This window comes from Microcebus murinus, chromosome 7 (assembly GCF_040939455.1).
Source record: "Microcebus murinus isolate Inina chromosome 7, M.murinus_Inina_mat1.0, whole genome shotgun sequence".
In the NCBI taxonomy this organism is placed as follows: Eukaryota; Metazoa; Chordata; class Mammalia; order Primates; family Cheirogaleidae; genus Microcebus; species Microcebus murinus.
In genome coordinates this window covers 40,193,178-40,212,121 of record NC_134110.1, presented here as the reverse complement: position 1 = coordinate 40,212,121, position 18,944 = coordinate 40,193,178, and the positions used below count along the sequence as shown (strand labels likewise).

At 44.6% G+C, this 18,944-nt stretch overlaps 1 protein-coding gene across 2 annotated transcripts; it reads right to left on the bottom strand.

The window, feature by feature from the left end:
• Positions 1–8,387: 8,387 nt before the first annotated feature.
• Positions 8,388–15,034, bottom strand: LRATD2 (LRAT domain containing 2). 2 transcript variants are annotated; one of them, XM_076005030.1, is made up of 3 exons: positions 14,669–15,034; positions 12,307–14,130; positions 8,388–10,047 (listed from the first exon to the last, which is right to left on the bottom strand). In XM_076005030.1, the coding sequence occupies exon 2, from the start codon at positions 14,032–14,034 to the stop codon at positions 13,102–13,104; it is 933 nt and encodes a 310-aa protein (XP_075861145.1). In that variant the 5' UTR covers positions 14,035–14,130; positions 14,669–15,034; the 3' UTR covers positions 8,388–10,047; positions 12,307–13,101. The 2 variants fall into 2 exon arrangements, with proteins under 2 accessions (XP_075861145.1, XP_075861144.1); XM_076005029.1 differs by having other exon boundaries at positions 12,886–14,130.
• Between the last annotated feature and the right edge of the window lie 3,910 nt (positions 15,035–18,944).

Sequence of the window (18,944 nt, the reverse complement as noted above, 5' to 3'; positions counted from 1 at the left end):
TGATATATGCTATAATTTGGGTAACCTTGAAAACATTATGCTAAGTGAAAGCAGCCGGGGCCCTCATCCTCCTGTCTCCTCCTGGAAAAACATTTAGGATTATGTTGGATAGTCCAGGATAATCTCCCCAACTCCAGACCCTTAGCTTACTCATACAAGCAAATTTCTTCTACATTTCTTCTTCTTCTTCACTCCACCTTCTATTTGATCCTACTAAAAGATGGGAAGGAAGAAAAACTGGCCTTGGAATCTCAATCTCACCTCTTAGTATCAGTGCCACCCTTCTTACTTAACCTCCTCACCAGCACCCTTGAAATGGGCATAATAGCTGCCTTTCATGGCTATTGTGACAAAAATAAGAATGAATCTGTAGGACCTGACATCAAGAAGGTCCTCAGTGCATGGTCAGCACTATTATTAATGTGATCTTAAGCCCACTATATTTTCCAACAGGATTACCCTAAGATTTACACATATGTAAAATTGTTGGGTGAAATGCTAAGTTTCTGTTTGGACATTTGTCTTGATTTTTTTTTTTTTTTTTTTAGACACAAACCACTTGCACATTTCCATTATTTTTTACTTCATTCCAGGATGAACAAATGGGTAATGTGCCCTGCAGACCCTACCCATCACACACACATACTGCACCTGGAGATAGAATGTGCATTGTCACCTTTGCTATCTTATTTCAGAAAGAAAAACCAGGGAGTTCCTGATCAAAAACTGTGTATTAAGAAAATTTTCTATAATCAAAATCACTAGGGCATAGGAACATGCTGAGCTATGGGATGGAAGGGAAACAACATCTCAGGGTGTACAAAACAAGCATCTTTTTATTCATTCGTATTTATTGAGCACTTACTATTTTCCAAGCACTGTCTTATAGCACTGAGTATAAGGTGGTGATCAAAGCATGTGCCACCATGCCCCACTAGTTTTTTCTATATATTTTTTTGTTGGCCAATTAATTTCTTTCTATTTATAGTAGAGACGGGGGTCTCACTCTTGCTTAGGCTGGTCTCGAACTCCTGACCTTGAGTGATCCTCCCGCCTCTGCCTCCCAGAGTGCTGGGATTACAGGCGTGAGCCACCGCGCCCGGCCCAGGTGGGAATTGTTAAGTGAAATTTTAGTTTCAGATACATACATAAACACACACGCACACAGATGTGGGCATTGAGTTGTGATTCAAAGGGTATTTCTTATGCAGGTCAGTAGTCACAAAATCTGAATGACACTGCTCAAAGGCAAAAATGACCTTGGCGTGTTTAGGAAAATAAACGTAGATTGTGAGGCTGGAATATACCCGGCAAGGAGGAGTGGTAAGAAATGAGGTCAGCCACATAAACAGAGGCCAGATTGTATAACAAGCCACCATAAGGATCTCAGATTTCATCTAAGCACTATTGAAAGCCACTGAAAGATGTAAAACAGTATGTTCTGATGAACATTTTTAAAACAAATAATTTTGGGTACCTTTCCCCATTACTTTCTATTGTTTAAGTTCACAGACTAGACTCTAAAATTCACTGAGCTGATCCAATGAATCAAGTGCTTTGAACAGAATGTTTGCAATAGAAGAAAACCGGTGAACCATTGATCTGAACTCTTTGCAAAATAAATGAGACTAGCTCAGGTGGTAAAAATTAAATACTCACAAAAACTTAAACAACAATATACTATTTTATGCCTATAAGTAGACAAATATTTTTAAACACTTGAAAATGTTATTAGCATTATTGGAAATTGGCACCATCTTTTATAGAGGGCCATATGGTTGTTCCTATCAAAATCTAAACTGTGCATTACCCTTATTCAGAAATTTCACTTCAATGATTATATCCTTCAGAAATGCTTATATATATATATATATATATATATATATATATATGCCAACAACAGGTGTAGCAAGATATTTGTGGTAGCATGCATAATTAGGAAAAATTGGAGATAGTTCAAACGGTCATTAATGAGAGAATGGGTAAATAAGAAACAGAAGCTTTCTTACTATAATATACAAGCCAGCTGTTAAAAAGAATGTTCCAGATACTTTATGTACTAATATAAAAGTCCTGATTTATTGATTAGTAAGAAAAAATGTGCAGAGAAATATGAGTAGCATGATGTAATTTCAGTTAAACAAAAACAGAAAAATATATACAGATAAGCATATCTGAATGTTCACAAAAGAAAAGTCTAGAAGGGATATGCAACAAACTTAATAGGGTGAGAGAAGGCAGCTCCGGAAACTCTATACTTTTACTTTACATGCTTTGGCATTTGAGCTCCTTTTACATTAAGCACATATTATGTTTGAAATGTAAAAAAAGTAATAACATTATATTAACAAAAATTTGGATAGGTAGGCCAAGCAGAGGCAGCATTAACTGGGGAAAAGAAAATACTTACACCTTTATGGTGACATCAATAGCCAGAGCTTCACCTCTTAGGTTGTCATGATGGGGAGAAACCAAAACAATTCAGATGAAATGATGCACTTGGCTTGTTGGCATGTATGTGTATATACCATTATTTATGATATTTCTTCAAACCTGCAGGGCCAGAGAGTTTTAATCATTACAAAGCTAAATGTTGCACCATCCCTGACCATTTTAAATCTTGTTAAATTTGTTTGGCTGAACCTGCCCCAATCTGAAATTTACCTATGAAATTTTCGTAGAGCCATGCATAAACCCTGGGCAAAACTAAAAAAAGGGGAAATGGATAATAATGACAGCAACCAATCCCTGGGCATATAATCTTGTGCCAGGACTGGCTCTGGGTGATTTGTATATAGGACTACTGACTCCATAAGCCTGCATGGTAGGTGACATATTATTCCCACTTTATACATGAATACATTGCAGTTTCCAGAACCAGGTGAGGTCATCTGCCCCGGTGACATGGCAAGGGGAGATGCTGGGGTGACAGCCCAGGCCAGTGGTTCCCACAGTGCCTCTCTGCTCCTTCACAACACAGAGGGAGCCGGCCTTGGTCCCTGCCACCAGAATGGCTTTGTTATTCCTAAGGTCAGCTGGATGGTGGTGCTAAAGATAAAAGAACATTTTATTGTGGTAACATTGAGCTCACTTCAGAGTCTGTAACAGTGTAACCCAGTTGGCTGAAGTCTATATCAGGACTAAGAAAACAATAGGAGTTCCTAAGCTATTCCTAGTGTTTGCTCTCATGCCCCATGCCCTACCCCACTGCGCCAGCCACATACAGAGGCAGGTGTCTGTTTTACCATTAAAAGAAAGGGCTGATGAGATAGGAGCAGGATTATGCTAGAATCTTCTCTGATAAGATCTCGCCCTACCTGTTCAATCCTCCCTGAGAAGCCTATCCTGGACCCCTCCCACCTGCACTCTTGGGGTCAGCTTTCCCTGCTCAGGCCGTCCTGGGCCTGGTGCCTGCCCCAACTCCATCACTGTACTTCATCACAAGGTATTGAGTCTGCTCTTTGCCTGTCTTCCTCAGTGGACCATGGGCAGGCACCCAGGCCACATGGTGTTGCTGTCTAGCCCCAGAGCCTGGTGGGCCTCCATAAATACTTAAGGAATGAAAGAACATGGTTCTAGCCAGGAATGTCATTTGACCTGGAGAGGACAACAGAAGGGCCTGCAGAGAAGTGTCACTTAAGGCTGGATAAAAGCAGCTGAAAATAGTACAACTCTCAGCCTGAGGGGGAAAGAAACAAAGGAGAAAAAGTTGTGTGTAAAATTATTCTGTAGAGTAGTATGATGGTGAGCACATTTGTCAAAACCTATAGAACAGTCTGGGCACGGTGGCTCACGCCTGTAATCCTAGCACTCTGGGAGGCCGAGGCAGGCAGATCGCTCAAGGTCAGGAGTTTGGAACCAGCCTGAGCAAGAGCGAGACCCCCATCTCTACTATAAATAGAAAGAAATCAATTGGCCAACTAGTATATAGAGAAAAACATTAGCCGGGCATGGTGGCGCATGCCTGTAGTCCCAGCTATTCGGGAGACTGAGGCAGAAGGATGGCTTGAGCCCAGGAGTCTGAGGTTGCTGTAGCTAGGTTGACACCACGGCACTCACTCTAGCCTAGGCAACAAAGTGAGACTCTGTCTCAAAACAAAAACAAAAACAAAAACAAAAAAAACCTAAAAAACATACCACACAGTGAACCCTAGTCAACGGTGAACTTTGGTTGATAATTATGTGCCAGTGTGAGCTCACTGATTGCAATGACCACACCATGCTGATGCCTCATGTTGCTGGTGGGGGAGGTTGTGGGGAGAGGGAGGAAGGGTACGTGGGAATTCTATGAACCTAAAACTGTTCTAGAAGATAGTCTATTAATTTTTTAAAAAGTACTCAAGTAAATGTTTTATGACTTTATAGACAACCTTGCTGTTTCTTAAGTATAAAAAGAAACAGACTCCTTTAGAATAAAGCAGAATAAAACATGCATAGCCACTGAGATACAAGAGAATCCTCTTCATGGGCTGTGATGTACTGCTCAAGAGTAGAGCCAGATAGCAAGGAGAAATATACTCTGGCATGAGAAACAAAATAAATCAGTACAGAATGAAGCAAAATTTAAAGCAAACAAACAAAAAAATCTCTAAACACTTTTTCCAAAATAAAGATGTGAATTAATTTACTCCTATCCTCGCCATTTTTTTCCCCATCTACTGCTCAGGTTTGGTTTCTAACATTAAACATGATGATAAAATTTGCCAACTTTTCACAACAAAAGCACTTTCTGAAATTTAATAAATTATTAACATTAATTTTTTTTACATGATTGAGGTTTAAGATGATGGCCAAGGAACCAGTAATAATTAAAACAAAGGAAGAGCAACTAGCAACCTTTATAACCATCTCAAAGGATAATGTTACACCTGCAACCTTGTCATAGACTGCTGCTGGCATTGGGTGCCCCATACACACAAACCCAAAACCAAGTTCCTAGCATGGCAAAGGGACTTGCTCTAGGTCACAGATCATATCCAGAGTAGAGCCATTTGTGTGGCAGAGTCTACTGCTACGGTCACCACACCACACCTCAGTTAAGTACCCTATGATGCTGTTGATTTACATCATCTCAGGAAACTGATGAACAGCTTTATGGAGTAGGCACTCCTAATAGCCCTGACTTTTATTTTCTGTTTTTTAGAGATGGGGTCTCACTTTGTTGCCAAGGCTAGAGTGCAGTGGCATGATCAAAGCTCACTGCAACCTCAAACTCCAGGGCTCAAGCAATCCTCCTGCTTCAGCCTTCTGGGCAGCTGGGACAACAGGCACGTGCCACCACATCCAGCTAATTTTTCTTATTTCTTGTAGAGATGGAGTCTCGCTATGTTGCCCAGGCAACACAGTTGCCTCTTGGACTCAAACAATCCTCTTAGACTCTTGTCTCTTGGACTCAAACAATCCTTCTGCCTTGGCCTCCCAAAGTGCTGGCATTACAGGCATGAGCCACCACACCCTCTGATTTTTAGATAAATCAAGGTGGCTAAAAGAAGTTACTAATTTGCCCAAGGTCACACTGCAGGTCAGGGGTTAGAGCCATGCTGTGAAGTAGGCCAGTGTGGGCTGACCTCTACCTACAGGGGAAAAAAAAGTCACAAAACAGCAGATAAGGAGGGACAGTTGAGGGAGGGACTGTCCCAGTGCTCCACCACAGGGAGGATGGGATGACTGAATACTGTTATTGTTGCTGGTGATAAGAATGCAAAAATCTCCTCTTGGCCAAGTTGTCTCTTCTCTTGTTCCTGCCTATTTTTGCCTCCAGGTAGGCTGCAATAACAGTGAAAATATAATACTATTCAGATAATACTCCATGCCACTTGTTGGAGCAGAAGGGGTTCTAACTATCCCCCATGGGGTGAGGGGAGGAAGGGGGAGGAGTGGTCACATGATCTTTCAGTGGAGGAACAGAGGCCTGGGGCTTCCGAGATGAGCTTTCCTGTTCCAGGCCAGAAGCTGTCATTAGCTGTGTGACCTTGGATACATCACTCAATTTCCCTAAACCTGTTTTTCTCAGCTATAAAATGAAGATAATATTAGAAGTCTATGATGATTAAAATAGGACAGAGTGGGCAAGGTGACATCATAGTTCACATTATTACTGCAAGATCCCTTCTTGGCTATCCAGCACCTGGTGCCTTCAAAGTGCTCCATAAATATGTGTTGAATTAATGAGCAAACATACTAAAATGTGTAAACAAAGTGAATGGTTCATCTATTAAAGATCAAAGCACAAGAAACATTTCAAATACTACAGCACCTCCTAAACAACTGAAGTATTGAATTATCTCTTTCTTACCAATTTCTCATATCTAGCTAAGAAATTTTCCAAGACTAAAGGGAAGACCTCTCTCTCCCAGACAGTTACTAGGGCTTTTGAACACATACAATAACCTTTTTTCCCTAGCTAATCACAATAGTTATAGATCTGGGCTCTACATACATTATTTCATTTGTCCTCATGATCGCCATTTAACGTAGAGTCCCATTGTATTATTACCTATATATATTAATTGTATTATTTTACAAATACAAAAAAAAAATGAAGTTGAAAGAGTTAAGTGAATTGACACTGTCATTAGCATTGTACAGAAGAGGAAATAAAGTTTCCAAGAAAGTATGTAACTTCTGCCTAGGTCAGACCCTCTACCTGCACTTTAGCATTTTAACTAAGAATCCTCAAATTATGAGGTTTAAAAGAATGCGCTAAATATCAAGACAACCAGACTCTGGGAGTTGACTACATTGTACAAGTTTTCCAGAGAAAGTAGTAGAACGCTCATCTTTTGAGTCAGTTATGGCTACATTTGACAAGGCACTAGAGACTGTATTACAGCAGTGCCTTGTCAAGTGAACAAAATAACCTCTTCCCCAATCGCAATTCCAAGGCTGTAACAGGCTATACAACCTGTCCTGCTTTATCACTACTTCCTTCCAGCCTGGCCAATGCCACTTGTGCACTCACCACCATCACCTACCTTCATAACCTGGCTGGCGATTTAAGGCATCTATAGCTTTAACAGGACAATCTCCAGTTCTGGAGGAGGGGAGGAGAAAGTCACTCATTTGCTCTCCCCCGGTTCAATGTACCCTAAAGACCACTGCTATATTCACTCTCTTCAAACCATAGTCACAACATCACCTTGAAATAATCTGGGGGCTTTCTACCCCAGCAAAGGCCAAACCCTAAATTCATTCACTCGCTGAAACTTTTAGTGGGGATCTCTTTGCCTGGTCATGTGTTGTTACTCGCTGGAGATACATGAACCAGTTGGACGTATTGTGGAAGAGCCCCAAGGAGAAAAAGATGAATACCAGGAGCATGAAGCAAAGGCATTCTGAGAGCACTTGAGATTCATTCATTCACTCTCCAGCCTTCCTTCCTTAATATAATCAGCGCCCATTCTGAAGCACCTGGCTCCCTCTTTCACCTGAGGCTCAGCATACCTCCTCAGGGAAGCCTTCTCTTGACTCACTGATGAAGAGCTCCTCTCCCACACACATTGAACATTTCCTTCTTTGCACTTACCACAATTGTAATAAAACACCTTGTAAATTGAGTAAGCAGTCATCTGTCCCTTATCATGCAACGTACATGAAGACAGTAACTATGGATCTGGCTTATCTTTGTATGTTAGGCACTGGGAATTAAGGAGCCTCCAAGTTAAGTATTTAGTGAATATGTTAGTTACATCCTTTCCCCTGTCATCATGTGTACCTTTATGTTTTTGGTCTGATTCCTCCCATGGGAGTACATACTTCATGTATCTACTTAACACCAGTTTTCAAATCTAATCAAACAGACACATCGGCTTTATTTGAATACCTACCAACCATCAGTACTTTACAGGGCCACATTTTATTATCTGATCTGTATGTATGAGTGAAATTTTCTCCTTAGAAACAAGCTCAGGGGTAGGACTATGTCTCATTTTTAAAAAATCTGTTTATTTCTATTTTCTAGGCTAGGGCTCAGCATCCTTTAGCCCTCCATTGACACTTAATGCCTTATTGCAATTGTAAATGCAGACACTAGCCATTCTTGCATTTACTCTGCAGATAAAATTGCTATATTTGTTTAATGAGCAGTTTCCCCAGTAAACTCAATAAAAGGAACTAAAAGCCCTTCTACATATATTCTGGGCCTGCTCATTTTGGAAGTCCTTTTAAATGCTTCCAAACATGTCATTTTCCTACATTAAGCACAGCCTACTTAGTTTAATAGGAACTACAGCCTTCACCTTAATCACCCAAGAATAAATGCACATTCTGCATTAGGCTCCCCTTTCTGTACTTTCTTGTACAACGAAAACCATGATAAATTAGACTCCCACTCTAAGGATGAAGGGTCTCAATGTTGCCTGGGCTTCCTATAACCTTCAGTGTTCAACTTTTCCTATTTAAAATTCTCACAGGAGCCTATTTGCAAAGCCCAGGCATTGTGGCAGAAGTTTCAGGCACTGGCCTAGGGAATGCTAGTGGCCCCTCACATGCCAGCCTGATGCCACATCTGTTCCATCACCAGCTGCTGGCACCTATATCCCTTATCATGCCAACATTGCCATGTGACCATGTTTACCCATTTTCTGTAATTATATTAGTGGCAAGCACATTCCCTTTGTCTGGGGCTCTGAAACCACCTGAGATGAAACATGGGTTACTAAACACCAAAACTCCCCAGTGTAGATTTCATAATGTGAGTGGCTTCCAGCAATTTTTACATTGATTCTTAAAATCAATGTGTATTGAAAATTTATGAGACATTTTTCATGAACACTGATATCTTAGAAGCAATGGATAATTAATTCTCAGAGTAAATGTAGGATTTTTACTCACTAAATGAGTTCAACAAAATGTTTACTGAGCACTGCAAAGATGATATACACTAATATTCTCAGAGAAATTACAGTAAGCTAAGTAGCTTTAATTTGGAGCAAAAATGTCAGAAAATAGATATACAAGTGGAAAAAAAATATTCAGTTAACTCTAAAAGATGGTTTATTGGAAACCCTCACAGCATTTTTCATAAGGACCTGACAGGTTTTATTTTAATAAGACAGAGTGAAGAGGAAATGGCTTAAAAGATATCATCAATCTTTTATTTAAGCACTGCCCTTCATTTTGAAGGAAATGATACATTTTCAAATCGGAACTTCCTTCTCAAGAAGTGGTATAAGAACATAACATTGATTTAACATACAACCTTCAACAAAAATAAAGTTTACACAATTCATTGGGAAATAAAATACATGTAGAATTTATCCTGTTAGTCAATGTATTCTCCATGAATCACAAGTATTATAGCCAAGAACAAAACGACCTAATGAAAAGTTGAATTATCCAGTCAAGTTTATAGTTACCATGATTAAAAATAATTTCAAAAATAAGATGTAACTTTCCAAACAAATCCATTTGATGACCATGATCACACTAGATTTTATACTAATTTATAAAAAATGGTTAGACAAGCACATATCAAGAGTCTTCAACACAGTGGATTCCATCTTGGTAAGAAGAAAAAAAAAATAGAAAACAAGTAGTCCTAAAATTTTCTTAGCTCTCCATAGCATATGTCATATAAAATTAAAGTTTTGCTTCCAAAAATATGTTTCCATGTGGTTGTGGTGTTGTCCAGTGGTGCTATTAGGGCCAGAAGCACCGAAGATATGAGACGATTAACCACTGTAGTGTCTTTTTTTTCATAAAAACTAAACATTTCCTTAAAGGTCTGGAGTCATCTTCTGCTAGGCATTTTAGTGCTACAAAGCCATTTTAAATTAAATGTGGAATAAAAGCTACAAAAAGTATGAGTTCTTTCAATACAAAAAGGTGTATAGCTGAAGTTGTGGGCTCCTTTGACATACATAAGCAGTTTCAATAAAATATTTGCTCAGGTAAGAAAATAGAATTTTTCTGGTTTCATTTAGCGTATGTTCCAGTCGATGTCCTGCTTATCCCTGCCAGAGCTTCTGAAGAACATTAGAATGGATATTTCTTTCCTTCAAAGAGCATCCGTAATTCACAGTACAAAATAGTTCTAAAGTCTTATTCCTAAGGAGAAACAAAAATTATTAAATATATTTATTTTTTCTAAAATGTCATTTGACATTTTTCTAAAATGTCAAACATAGCCATTGCCAGGCATTAAAAACTCACTTATCCACAATACTGCCATCTCGAGGACAGAACCCAGAGTTGATTCGATTCCCTATCGTGGAGCCTTTACTGGTTGGTTGTTGTTTTACTTTAAGCATTATGACTGCAAGAAAATTCCCAATAAAATCGCTGTTCTCAAGTATCACATATTTCATATCTCTGGTACCCTGTAGAAACACTTGCCTTACAAGGGAAAACAGCATCTGAACAGATTTCCTATTCTATTTTCAAGCCCTGCTACCAAAAACCTCTTTTTTAGAGGTAGAATGCTACTACTGGTGTGGATTTAACAGTTCTTTCTTCAAGTTGAAACCTCTCGGAGAGAGCAGTTCATTTGTAACACCACACAATCACTGCTATAGCTCAGTGTGACCACATGTTCACTTTCTGTTATATTTTGGGACAGAAGAAGGAGCCAGGGTGAGGAAGTAGAAAAGCGATCTGGCTGGCCCAGAGCTGCAGGACAGTACCACTCTGTTTCCCCTCCCTCCTGTCTGCACAGTGATATTACTTTCAACTTTCACTACTGTGTTACAATGAAAGAAAACCCGAATCAGTTAGACATAGCAGCCTCTCCTAAATGTCTTCACCCATGTTTATCTTGCTCCACTTTTCCCTGAGCAAGAGAATATAAACACAGAGCTGTGAGAATATTAAACATGGAAACTAGATCTACATTTCCAACAAGAAACTGATTTACCCCCAAAGTCCTAGACCAGGGCTAGACTATGGTTCACCTTTAACTATCAAAATGACAGGAATTATTTGGTGATCACTGTGAAAATACGGAATGTAGCTAATGCCCTTGTAATTATAATGAAAGACTTCATGTTGAGGTGCTATGAAGGCCCAGGCTTTTAAAAGTTATGGCCTCAACTTCCATGTCTAAAAAAAGTATAAAAGAAAATCCTTCAAGATGTCTTGCCTTGATTTAGAGATCTCCAGGCAAGAGGCCCAAGGACAGCCATGGTCTTGGACCACTCAAGTATGATTCTATTCCAACTGTTAAGAATTAGGTCACAAAATGACTTGTTTATGATTCCCAAGAGGTGGCAAAAAAAAACCAAAAACATACAACTTTTGAGACAGTATTGGCAACAGGCAGCAGAGAAGCTATTCTGTAATTGAGGGCACACATCATTAAAGGGCTCAGAAATAGAAGAGACAGGTTGGAAAAAGTCTGGTACTAAGCAAACAGCTCAGTACCAGAACCATATCTGCTCAGCCTACCACTAACAGATCCCACAATTATCAACCTGTGCTTTCAGACTGTTAACAAATTCAGATTCGGTGCTGACTACACCAGGTGACATCTGTGATTGACGGATGTCACCTCTATTAATAAGAAACGGGTCACTGGCCAGGCATGGTGGCTCACGCCTGTAATCCTAGCACTCTGGGAGGCCGAGGCAGGAGGATGGCTTGAGCTCAGGAGTTCGAGACCAGCCTGAGCAAGAGCGAGACGACGTCTCTACTATAAATAGAAAGAAATTAGCCAAACAACTAAAAAAATACAAAACAAAAATTAGCTGGGCATGGTGGTGCATGCCTGTAGTCCCAGCTGCTCGGGAGGCTGAGGCAGGAGGATTGCTTGAGCCCAGGAGTTTGAGGTTGCTGTGAGCTAGGCTGACACCACAGCACTCTAGCCAGGGCAACACAGTGAGACTCTGTCTCAAAAAAAAAAAAAAAAAAAAAAAGAAAGGGGTCTGAAGGAGTGTTCTCCAAGCAATAAGGAGACTGCTACAGTACAAGACTTTGCATCTTAAATTCCATCCAGTGTGGCTAGCAAAATAAATGTTACTATTGAAATGTCTCAAGCCTTAGATTTTACCACCAGCAGAACAAAGGTGAGGGGGAGGGAGAAAAAAAATAAGCCAGGATTACCATCAAAGCCTTGTTTTTAAAAGGGTTACCTTCACTATTCAGGAAGGCGAGCAGGAGAGATTAATTCCTGCCAGGGCAGCCCTGTTCGGCTGCTTCCATAGTGGTTACTTTACCGGGTGGCACAAGCCAATCCCATCTGTGACCTGCGCATGAACACAGCTGAGCAGGTTTAATTAGATCAGAGACACAAAGGGCCATTGCCTCCATTGATAACAACGCAGCTATAAGTGCCTACAACAGCAGGGGAGAAACAAAGACAGCAGAACAAACCTTAATTGAATCCTTCCCCTGGCTGGCCCTTGACAATGATTTACTTGTAACCTGGGAAGAGGCAGGTGGAGCAGGAGACTTAGCCAAGAGTCAGCTCCTAAAGACTAATTACTTGGGGTTGGGGAGGAGGGAGGTAGCAAAGTCTGTGCTTGTAGCCGGACTGTGCTCAAATATTTGTTACAATCAATAGGGGGTTGCTTGGTTTTGGTCTGCTGCTACCAAACCTTGTCATGGTTTTGCCAGCCCCCCGGGGGCCTCAAGAATCCCATAAAATAAATCACCCCAGCCACAGGGATCCCAGACACAGCCCAGCTCCGCAGGGGAAGCAGATAAGCAGCTCTCTGTGCTGGCGACTCCACAAACCTGCTTAAGTTTGTACCAGCAATCCTCCAAGCCCAGAGTAGAGAAGAAAGCAGAGAGGACACAATGGTACACACTGGTTCTCCTAAGTTTTCTCCAACTCTACGTGCATAAAGGCCAATTTCAGAACCAGATCCAGCAATTCCACAATTTACCCCACCGCGGAAAGGACAGATGGAGGGGGTCAGAAGGAAACTACCTCCCTCCCAATGCTCCTACCTGATCCCTCTGCCCCCTTCCTCCACCCCTGTCCACAGCCAGCTGCGCGTTTCATCAACTCTCCGTTTTCCAAAGGGCCCAGGAATCCCAGATGGGGCCCAGTAGGTGGCGGAGAAGCGAAGGAAGGAGGGGAGAAAGGGAGAAAGGGAGGAAGGGGGCAGCGGCGGCTGCTGCAAACAGCCCCTTTCGCAGCTCTGCCATCAGCTCGTGCGCGGGTCAGTGTGCCACCGCCTCTCCGTCCTCCTCCGCAGAGCTGGGCGCAGGGGGGCGCCCGGGAGGCGGCGTAGTCCGAGCCAGGTTGCTGTCGCCCTCGTCTGGCTCGGCCGGGTGCAGGTGCATGGCAAGCTCCTGCAGCACGGCCGCGCGGCCGATCTGGTCGTTGCGCCGCTTCTCCATGATCAGGTCCTCTAGGCTCTGGAACTCCAGCGTGTGGCTGCGCTGCGCCGAGAGTTGAATCTGCAGCCGATAGGGCTGCTTGCCAATGCGCAGTTCACCGCCGATCTTGAACTCGCGCTTGCCATAGCGGCACCAGGCGGCGAAGCTCTCCGAGTTGCGCCAGCTCAGCTCGCGCTCCTTGGCGCCCACGTGCGCCAGCGCGTTGCGCACCACCGCGCTGGGGCTCAGCGGCTTGTAGCGGTACAGATCGTTGACCACGCGTCCGCGACGGCCCTGGCTTGCGTCTGTCAGGAAGCTGTTGCTCACCTCCAGCCGGTGCAAGTGCACCACCTGGAAGTTGCCCACGTACACTGCCCAATGCGGGTACTGCGCCTGCGACACGAACTCCACCAGGTCGCCTGGCTTGCACTTGTTGAGTAGGTTCTCGGGGGTGTAGGTGCTCAGCGCCGCCGAGCCTGGCGCAAAGCTCTTCTGGTATATGCACTCGTCACGGTAGAACACGGAGCATTCCACCTCGTGCAGCCGCGGGTCGTAGGGCTGCGGCTGGGGGAGCGGAGGGCCATCCCCACCGTCGGGCAAGCTGCCGCCATTGGGCCCTTGGGGAGGAGGCTGCGGCTCCACGTCCTCATCGTCATTGGAGAAGATGTAGGAGACCCCAATGCGGGGCCCGTCGTCCCGGTCCACGCCAGTCGGGTCGGCGGTGGGAACTTCCTTGTAACTTAGGTGGGTCAGTTTCTCCACCTGGTTGCCCATCACGTTGCGGACACACGTTCACACCGCCGCGAGAGGAGAAAGCGAAACCACCACTGGGGTCATTGGCACAGGTCCCCGTACAGGGGCTGAGGCCACCTGTTGGGAGAGGAAGGCAAAGAAGCCCTGTAGGAGCCCCTCCGTGAAAAGGGCGTTTTGTTCTTAAAGAAAGAACGGGTGGGGGCTGAGGACCTGGAGCCATTTTAGGGGCGGTCTTGGGTACATCGAGCGTTCTCTCATTCCTCCATCTCTAGGGTCAGGGCCACAGGAGACTGGGCAACTTCAGCTCTCCCCCACCCCCGCCCTTCGCCGGGCCCTGGCAAAAGCGCATTGCTTCAGCAACTCCTACCGCTTCCGCTCGCGCCCTACCTGCCAACCCCGAGCAGGGGGGTGGGGAAGGAAAGAGAAACTTTACTCCGATCCCCCCTTTCCTAACTTCCCCTCCCGCCCTTGGACCCTAACTAGCCCTTAAGGCAACTCCTGCCCCCTCCCAACACCTCCATCCCCAGGCGAACCAGCAAAGAGCCCGTAGCGACCCGGCCAGGTGAGTCACCCCACCTGGCTCACCTGCAGCGCTTCCTCCTTCCCCCGGCCCGCCCCTCCCCCGCGCGCCCGCCCTCCCTCCGGCTCGGCTTACCTGAGCAAACTCGCCCGCTGAGAGGTGAAGGCCGTGGGGATTGAGGAGGGGCCCCCGCCGCACCCCGAGAGTTCTAGGGCGAGTTTGCAGGTGAGGGCTCCGCAGTCCCTCCTCTCCCGGCGCCAGCGGCAGCAAGGCTGGGCAAGGGGGAGCGACGCATATCTTCCCCCAGCGGCTGCGGTGCACCCCAAGACTTGAAGGTGGGGGCAATTCCCGTTCACACCGCGTCCCCTCCCTCCGGCCGGGGCGGCTGCCCCCCTCGGCCGGCTCTGGGGGAGGTGGGGCGCGAGCAGGAGAGCGCGGCAGCCTCGCTGCCAGGCGGCGGCAGCTCCCGCTCGGGCCGGGCGAGCAACAAGCGCCGGGGCGGGAGGGAGGGGATTGTAGATCCGGCTCCGGGCTGCCGGGCGGGAGCGCAGCCCGTGGCATTTAAAGAGACAGGCGCTTGCTCCCCCGGCTCCGGTCTGTTTCACACTGCACTGAGCCACCGGGATCCCCGCCCCCGCCCCGCCCACCCGGGTCCTCGGGGCCCCGCCCGGCCACGCCCCCGCGCCGGAGCGGGTTTAAATCCCTCTGGTAAATAATCCACCCGCCGGCTGGGGCTGGCGCCGCGGGGCGGTCGCTCGGAACCTGGGTGTCTCGAGTGTTTTTCCGAGCTGTGGCTCTGAGAAGTTGGAAGGCGCACGCCACCCGCCAGTGCAGAGCTGAGAGAGGAAAGGGGAGTTTGGTGTTTGTTCCTTTCCCTGTGGCCTCTTCTTCCCGGAGTACCTGGAAAGGGGCAGTCGTTAGGGACTCTCGCCTCTTTCCTGGAAAGTTTCTTGTCCCGAAGGTCCGAAGAAAAGAATATGTTACCAGGACAGCTCGAAAAGTGGTTCATCTTAGAAATGTTTTCAGTTGCTAGTGGGAAACTTTGGGGCAAAAAGAAAAAAAACAAAATCACAGGAAGGAAACAGTATAAAACAGAACGGAGACTTAGTTGGTGGCTGGGTCCCTAGACCAGCGTTCTATTTATTCGATGTCCCTCGAAGTTAGCAAAAGTGCATTTCATTACCTCGGTTCTTTTCCTGAGAGTTACCAGTTCTTTGGGTGGTGAGAGAATGCATGAAGCTCTGGCTGCTTTTCTTCGGGGTGGGGGATGTAGTACTAGCCTAATTGTCCTTAAATCAGAAACAAATTAGCAGAGGCCCCTGGTGGATATATTTCCTTCCTGTTGACTTAGGGAAGTGACAGGAGACCAGTATTGCCTATTAACCTCCGTCACAAAAGGATGTTATCCCACCCTGCTTACTGGTTTCGTTTCTTGTACCTAAGATGTAGGCTACCAAACTGGATTTTTTTTTTCATTTGTTTATTTTTTAAAATATTGGGTCGAGGTGGCAGTGGAGGATTGGCTGGCAGTTCCATTTGCAATAGTCAAACTTACCCACTCACTGCAAGCACACAAACTAATTTGTGGTGGATTTAAGCATGCAACTCCAGCCCTATACCTTGTTTTCCATCACTTTGTTTTGACTAAATTCTTCCAGGTAACACTATTATTTATTCAGTGTGTATACCAATCAGTGGAAACAAGAATATGTTAACACTACTGTGATCCTTTCTAGTTTGAGGGAAAAAAAATCAATCTACTTATGTGCTTTTGAGTTCAAACAGTCAATACTGCCAGGGCTGTGATGGAAGTTAGTCCTTCAGCAAGTCTTAAGATCACAGTATGCAAGACTAAAATGAAACTTCTCTGTGCTCTGCAGATTCTATTAAGATAATTTCATACTGGCCTCTGGCACATGTGATCAGATGAGTGCCCCTGTTTCCTGAACTTTTGATGACACTTGGTCTGGGGACTGCTGCTACCTGAATGATGTCTTAGGCAATGGCCAGTCATCCCATGTCTGTCAGACTGGGAAAACTCTGCTACTGTCAAATGTGGTGGGTTTGCTACCTTGTCCCTAGGTAGGGTGGGATGGGATGGCTGTGAATGGGAGAATCCGGAAGACACAGCAGTATGACAGTTTACTGCCAGCACTCTGAGCCAAAAATCTAATGGGTGAGGAAATAATGCCTAGTTGTCTACATGTCTCTCCTGTTGTGTTGAGCTCTGTTCAGGTGTACAATGGTGGCTCCACATTTCTTGAATTGACCAACTAAAGTTTCAGAGGGACAGGCCCAGAGCCATCTTTATCGCTGAATGCCTGGTACTTAGCAGGTGCTCAATAAATGCTTCATGGATGCTTTAGGGGAAACCTTGGCCATAGATTAAGAATTCCTTCCTGGTTTTATAAAGCGGTGAGTGAGCCAGTGAGGGAATGAGTAAGCAACGAGATGATGCCTTTTGCGACTTGGCCTCTGCTGTAGATTCTTCCATTAATGCCTGTCTAGGGCTCAGCCTCCATCTGCTCACCCAGAGCACTTGGTCAGAGCTTGCAAAATGGCTCCCAAAAAAACATGCTTTGCTCATCTCAAAGAATTTTCTAAAAAAATTTAAGTCAGTTGTCAATGATTTGAAAACTTGAGAGATCTCATATAAAAATGTCTATGTCCAGCTTCTCTTGAAAAAATGTAAAAGATGTAAGACCATCAGGCCCTGTCCCAGGATGTCAACAAGAAGCTGGAGTGGAACATGAGTGCCTTGTCGGTGAGATGTCTGATTGGTCCCCGTGGTCCTGCCCACTTCACCTGCCTGGGCCTCTCGCCTGGCCCTGGAGCTCTCTGTGGGCCACCTTTGCCATCTAATATCTATACTACACATTTTTTTTTATTGTAGTATATGTAATTTGGCACTTGATGATACACTACCTGGTATTATTCTCTAATTCACAAGTTTAAACTATCTTTTCTAGAGAACTTAATTAAAAATACATTTCTTGAAGACATACTAGGTAGCTGCTAGTCTTTCTTATTCACCAAGCATTCATAAGTACAACAGGCACTGTGCTAGTTTTTTTTTTTTTTTTTATCTGTCCCCATGGAGCTCAGCATAGTGGAGGAGACAGAGAAATAAATAGACGCTTTAGGACACTGTGACATGTCCTATAAGAAGAAGAAATAGAGAGGATACTGAGGGACAGAGGGGACATTTCAAGGCATGTGGATGCAAAGATGAATGACAAAGTGCCTGCCAGCAGGGGTGTTGGACTCATGGGGGAAACACAACTCTAAAATTAATGATGATAACTCCCATTGAGTGAGTTCTTGATTCTTTTATAAAGGAGAATAAAAGGAGAGAGGCCGTGACTTCTCCCAGCTGGTGAGTAGGAAGATCACACAAGTCTGCTTTACTTCCAGGCCCATGCTCTAAACCTCTTTGTTTTAAATAGAGACAAACACATTCTATAATATTTAACAAATATTTGAGTGTTTGCGTTTACTGGGCTCCAAGGATACAGCCGTGGATGTAGCAAAGTCCCTGTTCTTATGGCATTTATATGTTGCTGGGAGAAGATAAGTAATAAATAAGTAAATAAATAAATGAGAATATGAGAGAGAGAGAGAGAGAGAGAGAGAGAGAGAGAGAGAGCATGCATGCAGAGCCATGAAAAAAATAAAATAGGGTAATGGGATTAAATAACTGTCAGCAAGGAGACAGTGGTGGGGATAACCAACTTTAGATAAGATAGTCAGGAAAGGACTCCTGGGGAAGTAGAACTTGAGCTGAGCCTTGAAGGATGAGAAAGAGCCACCCTTGGCATTCCCTCCCGAGGGACGACCAAGGGCAAAGGCCAGGGGTGGGAAGGAAGTGGGAGTGTTTAGGAAAAAGGAGAAAAAAATACAGTTGTGACCAGAGCACAGAGAGGGGCTGTGATGGGAGGTGCAGGTAGAGAGGTGGGCAAACCTTTGGGGTTTACAGGTGTCCCTATGGCTGCCCTATGGGAAAAGGACTGTAGGAGTAAGAAAGGAAGCAGGTCCCACGAAGGGCCAGGCTGGGCGGAGGAAAGACATTCCAGGCAGATGAAACCTATAAAGCAAAGGATAAAGCCTGTGATGTGCCTTCCCCAAGAGCAGCCGTTCAATAAAGAAATGTTAGTTGGGTTTGAATTCTCAGCCATACTGCAGCTTCTCCCCCCAACAGTGACCCAAGTGTCACATCCCACACGCCTCCTCGGAGGGGGCACTCAATAAAAACAGGTTGTGTTGAATGCCAGTTAGTCACTCTCACAGTATTCCCGTCTAGAGCAGTGGGGAATAATTGAGAATTGACGTTTCTACCTGACAAGGCATCGGCCCTGACTCTGCAGGTGTGGTAGAGATCTCGGTTGAAATGGCTTGTTCCAAGAATGTACAA

Coding starts and splice junctions, on each gene's coding strand:
- LRATD2 (XM_076005030.1), bottom strand. CDS start 14,034: ATGGGCAACCAGGTGGAGAAACTGACCCACCTAAGTTACAAGGAAGTT.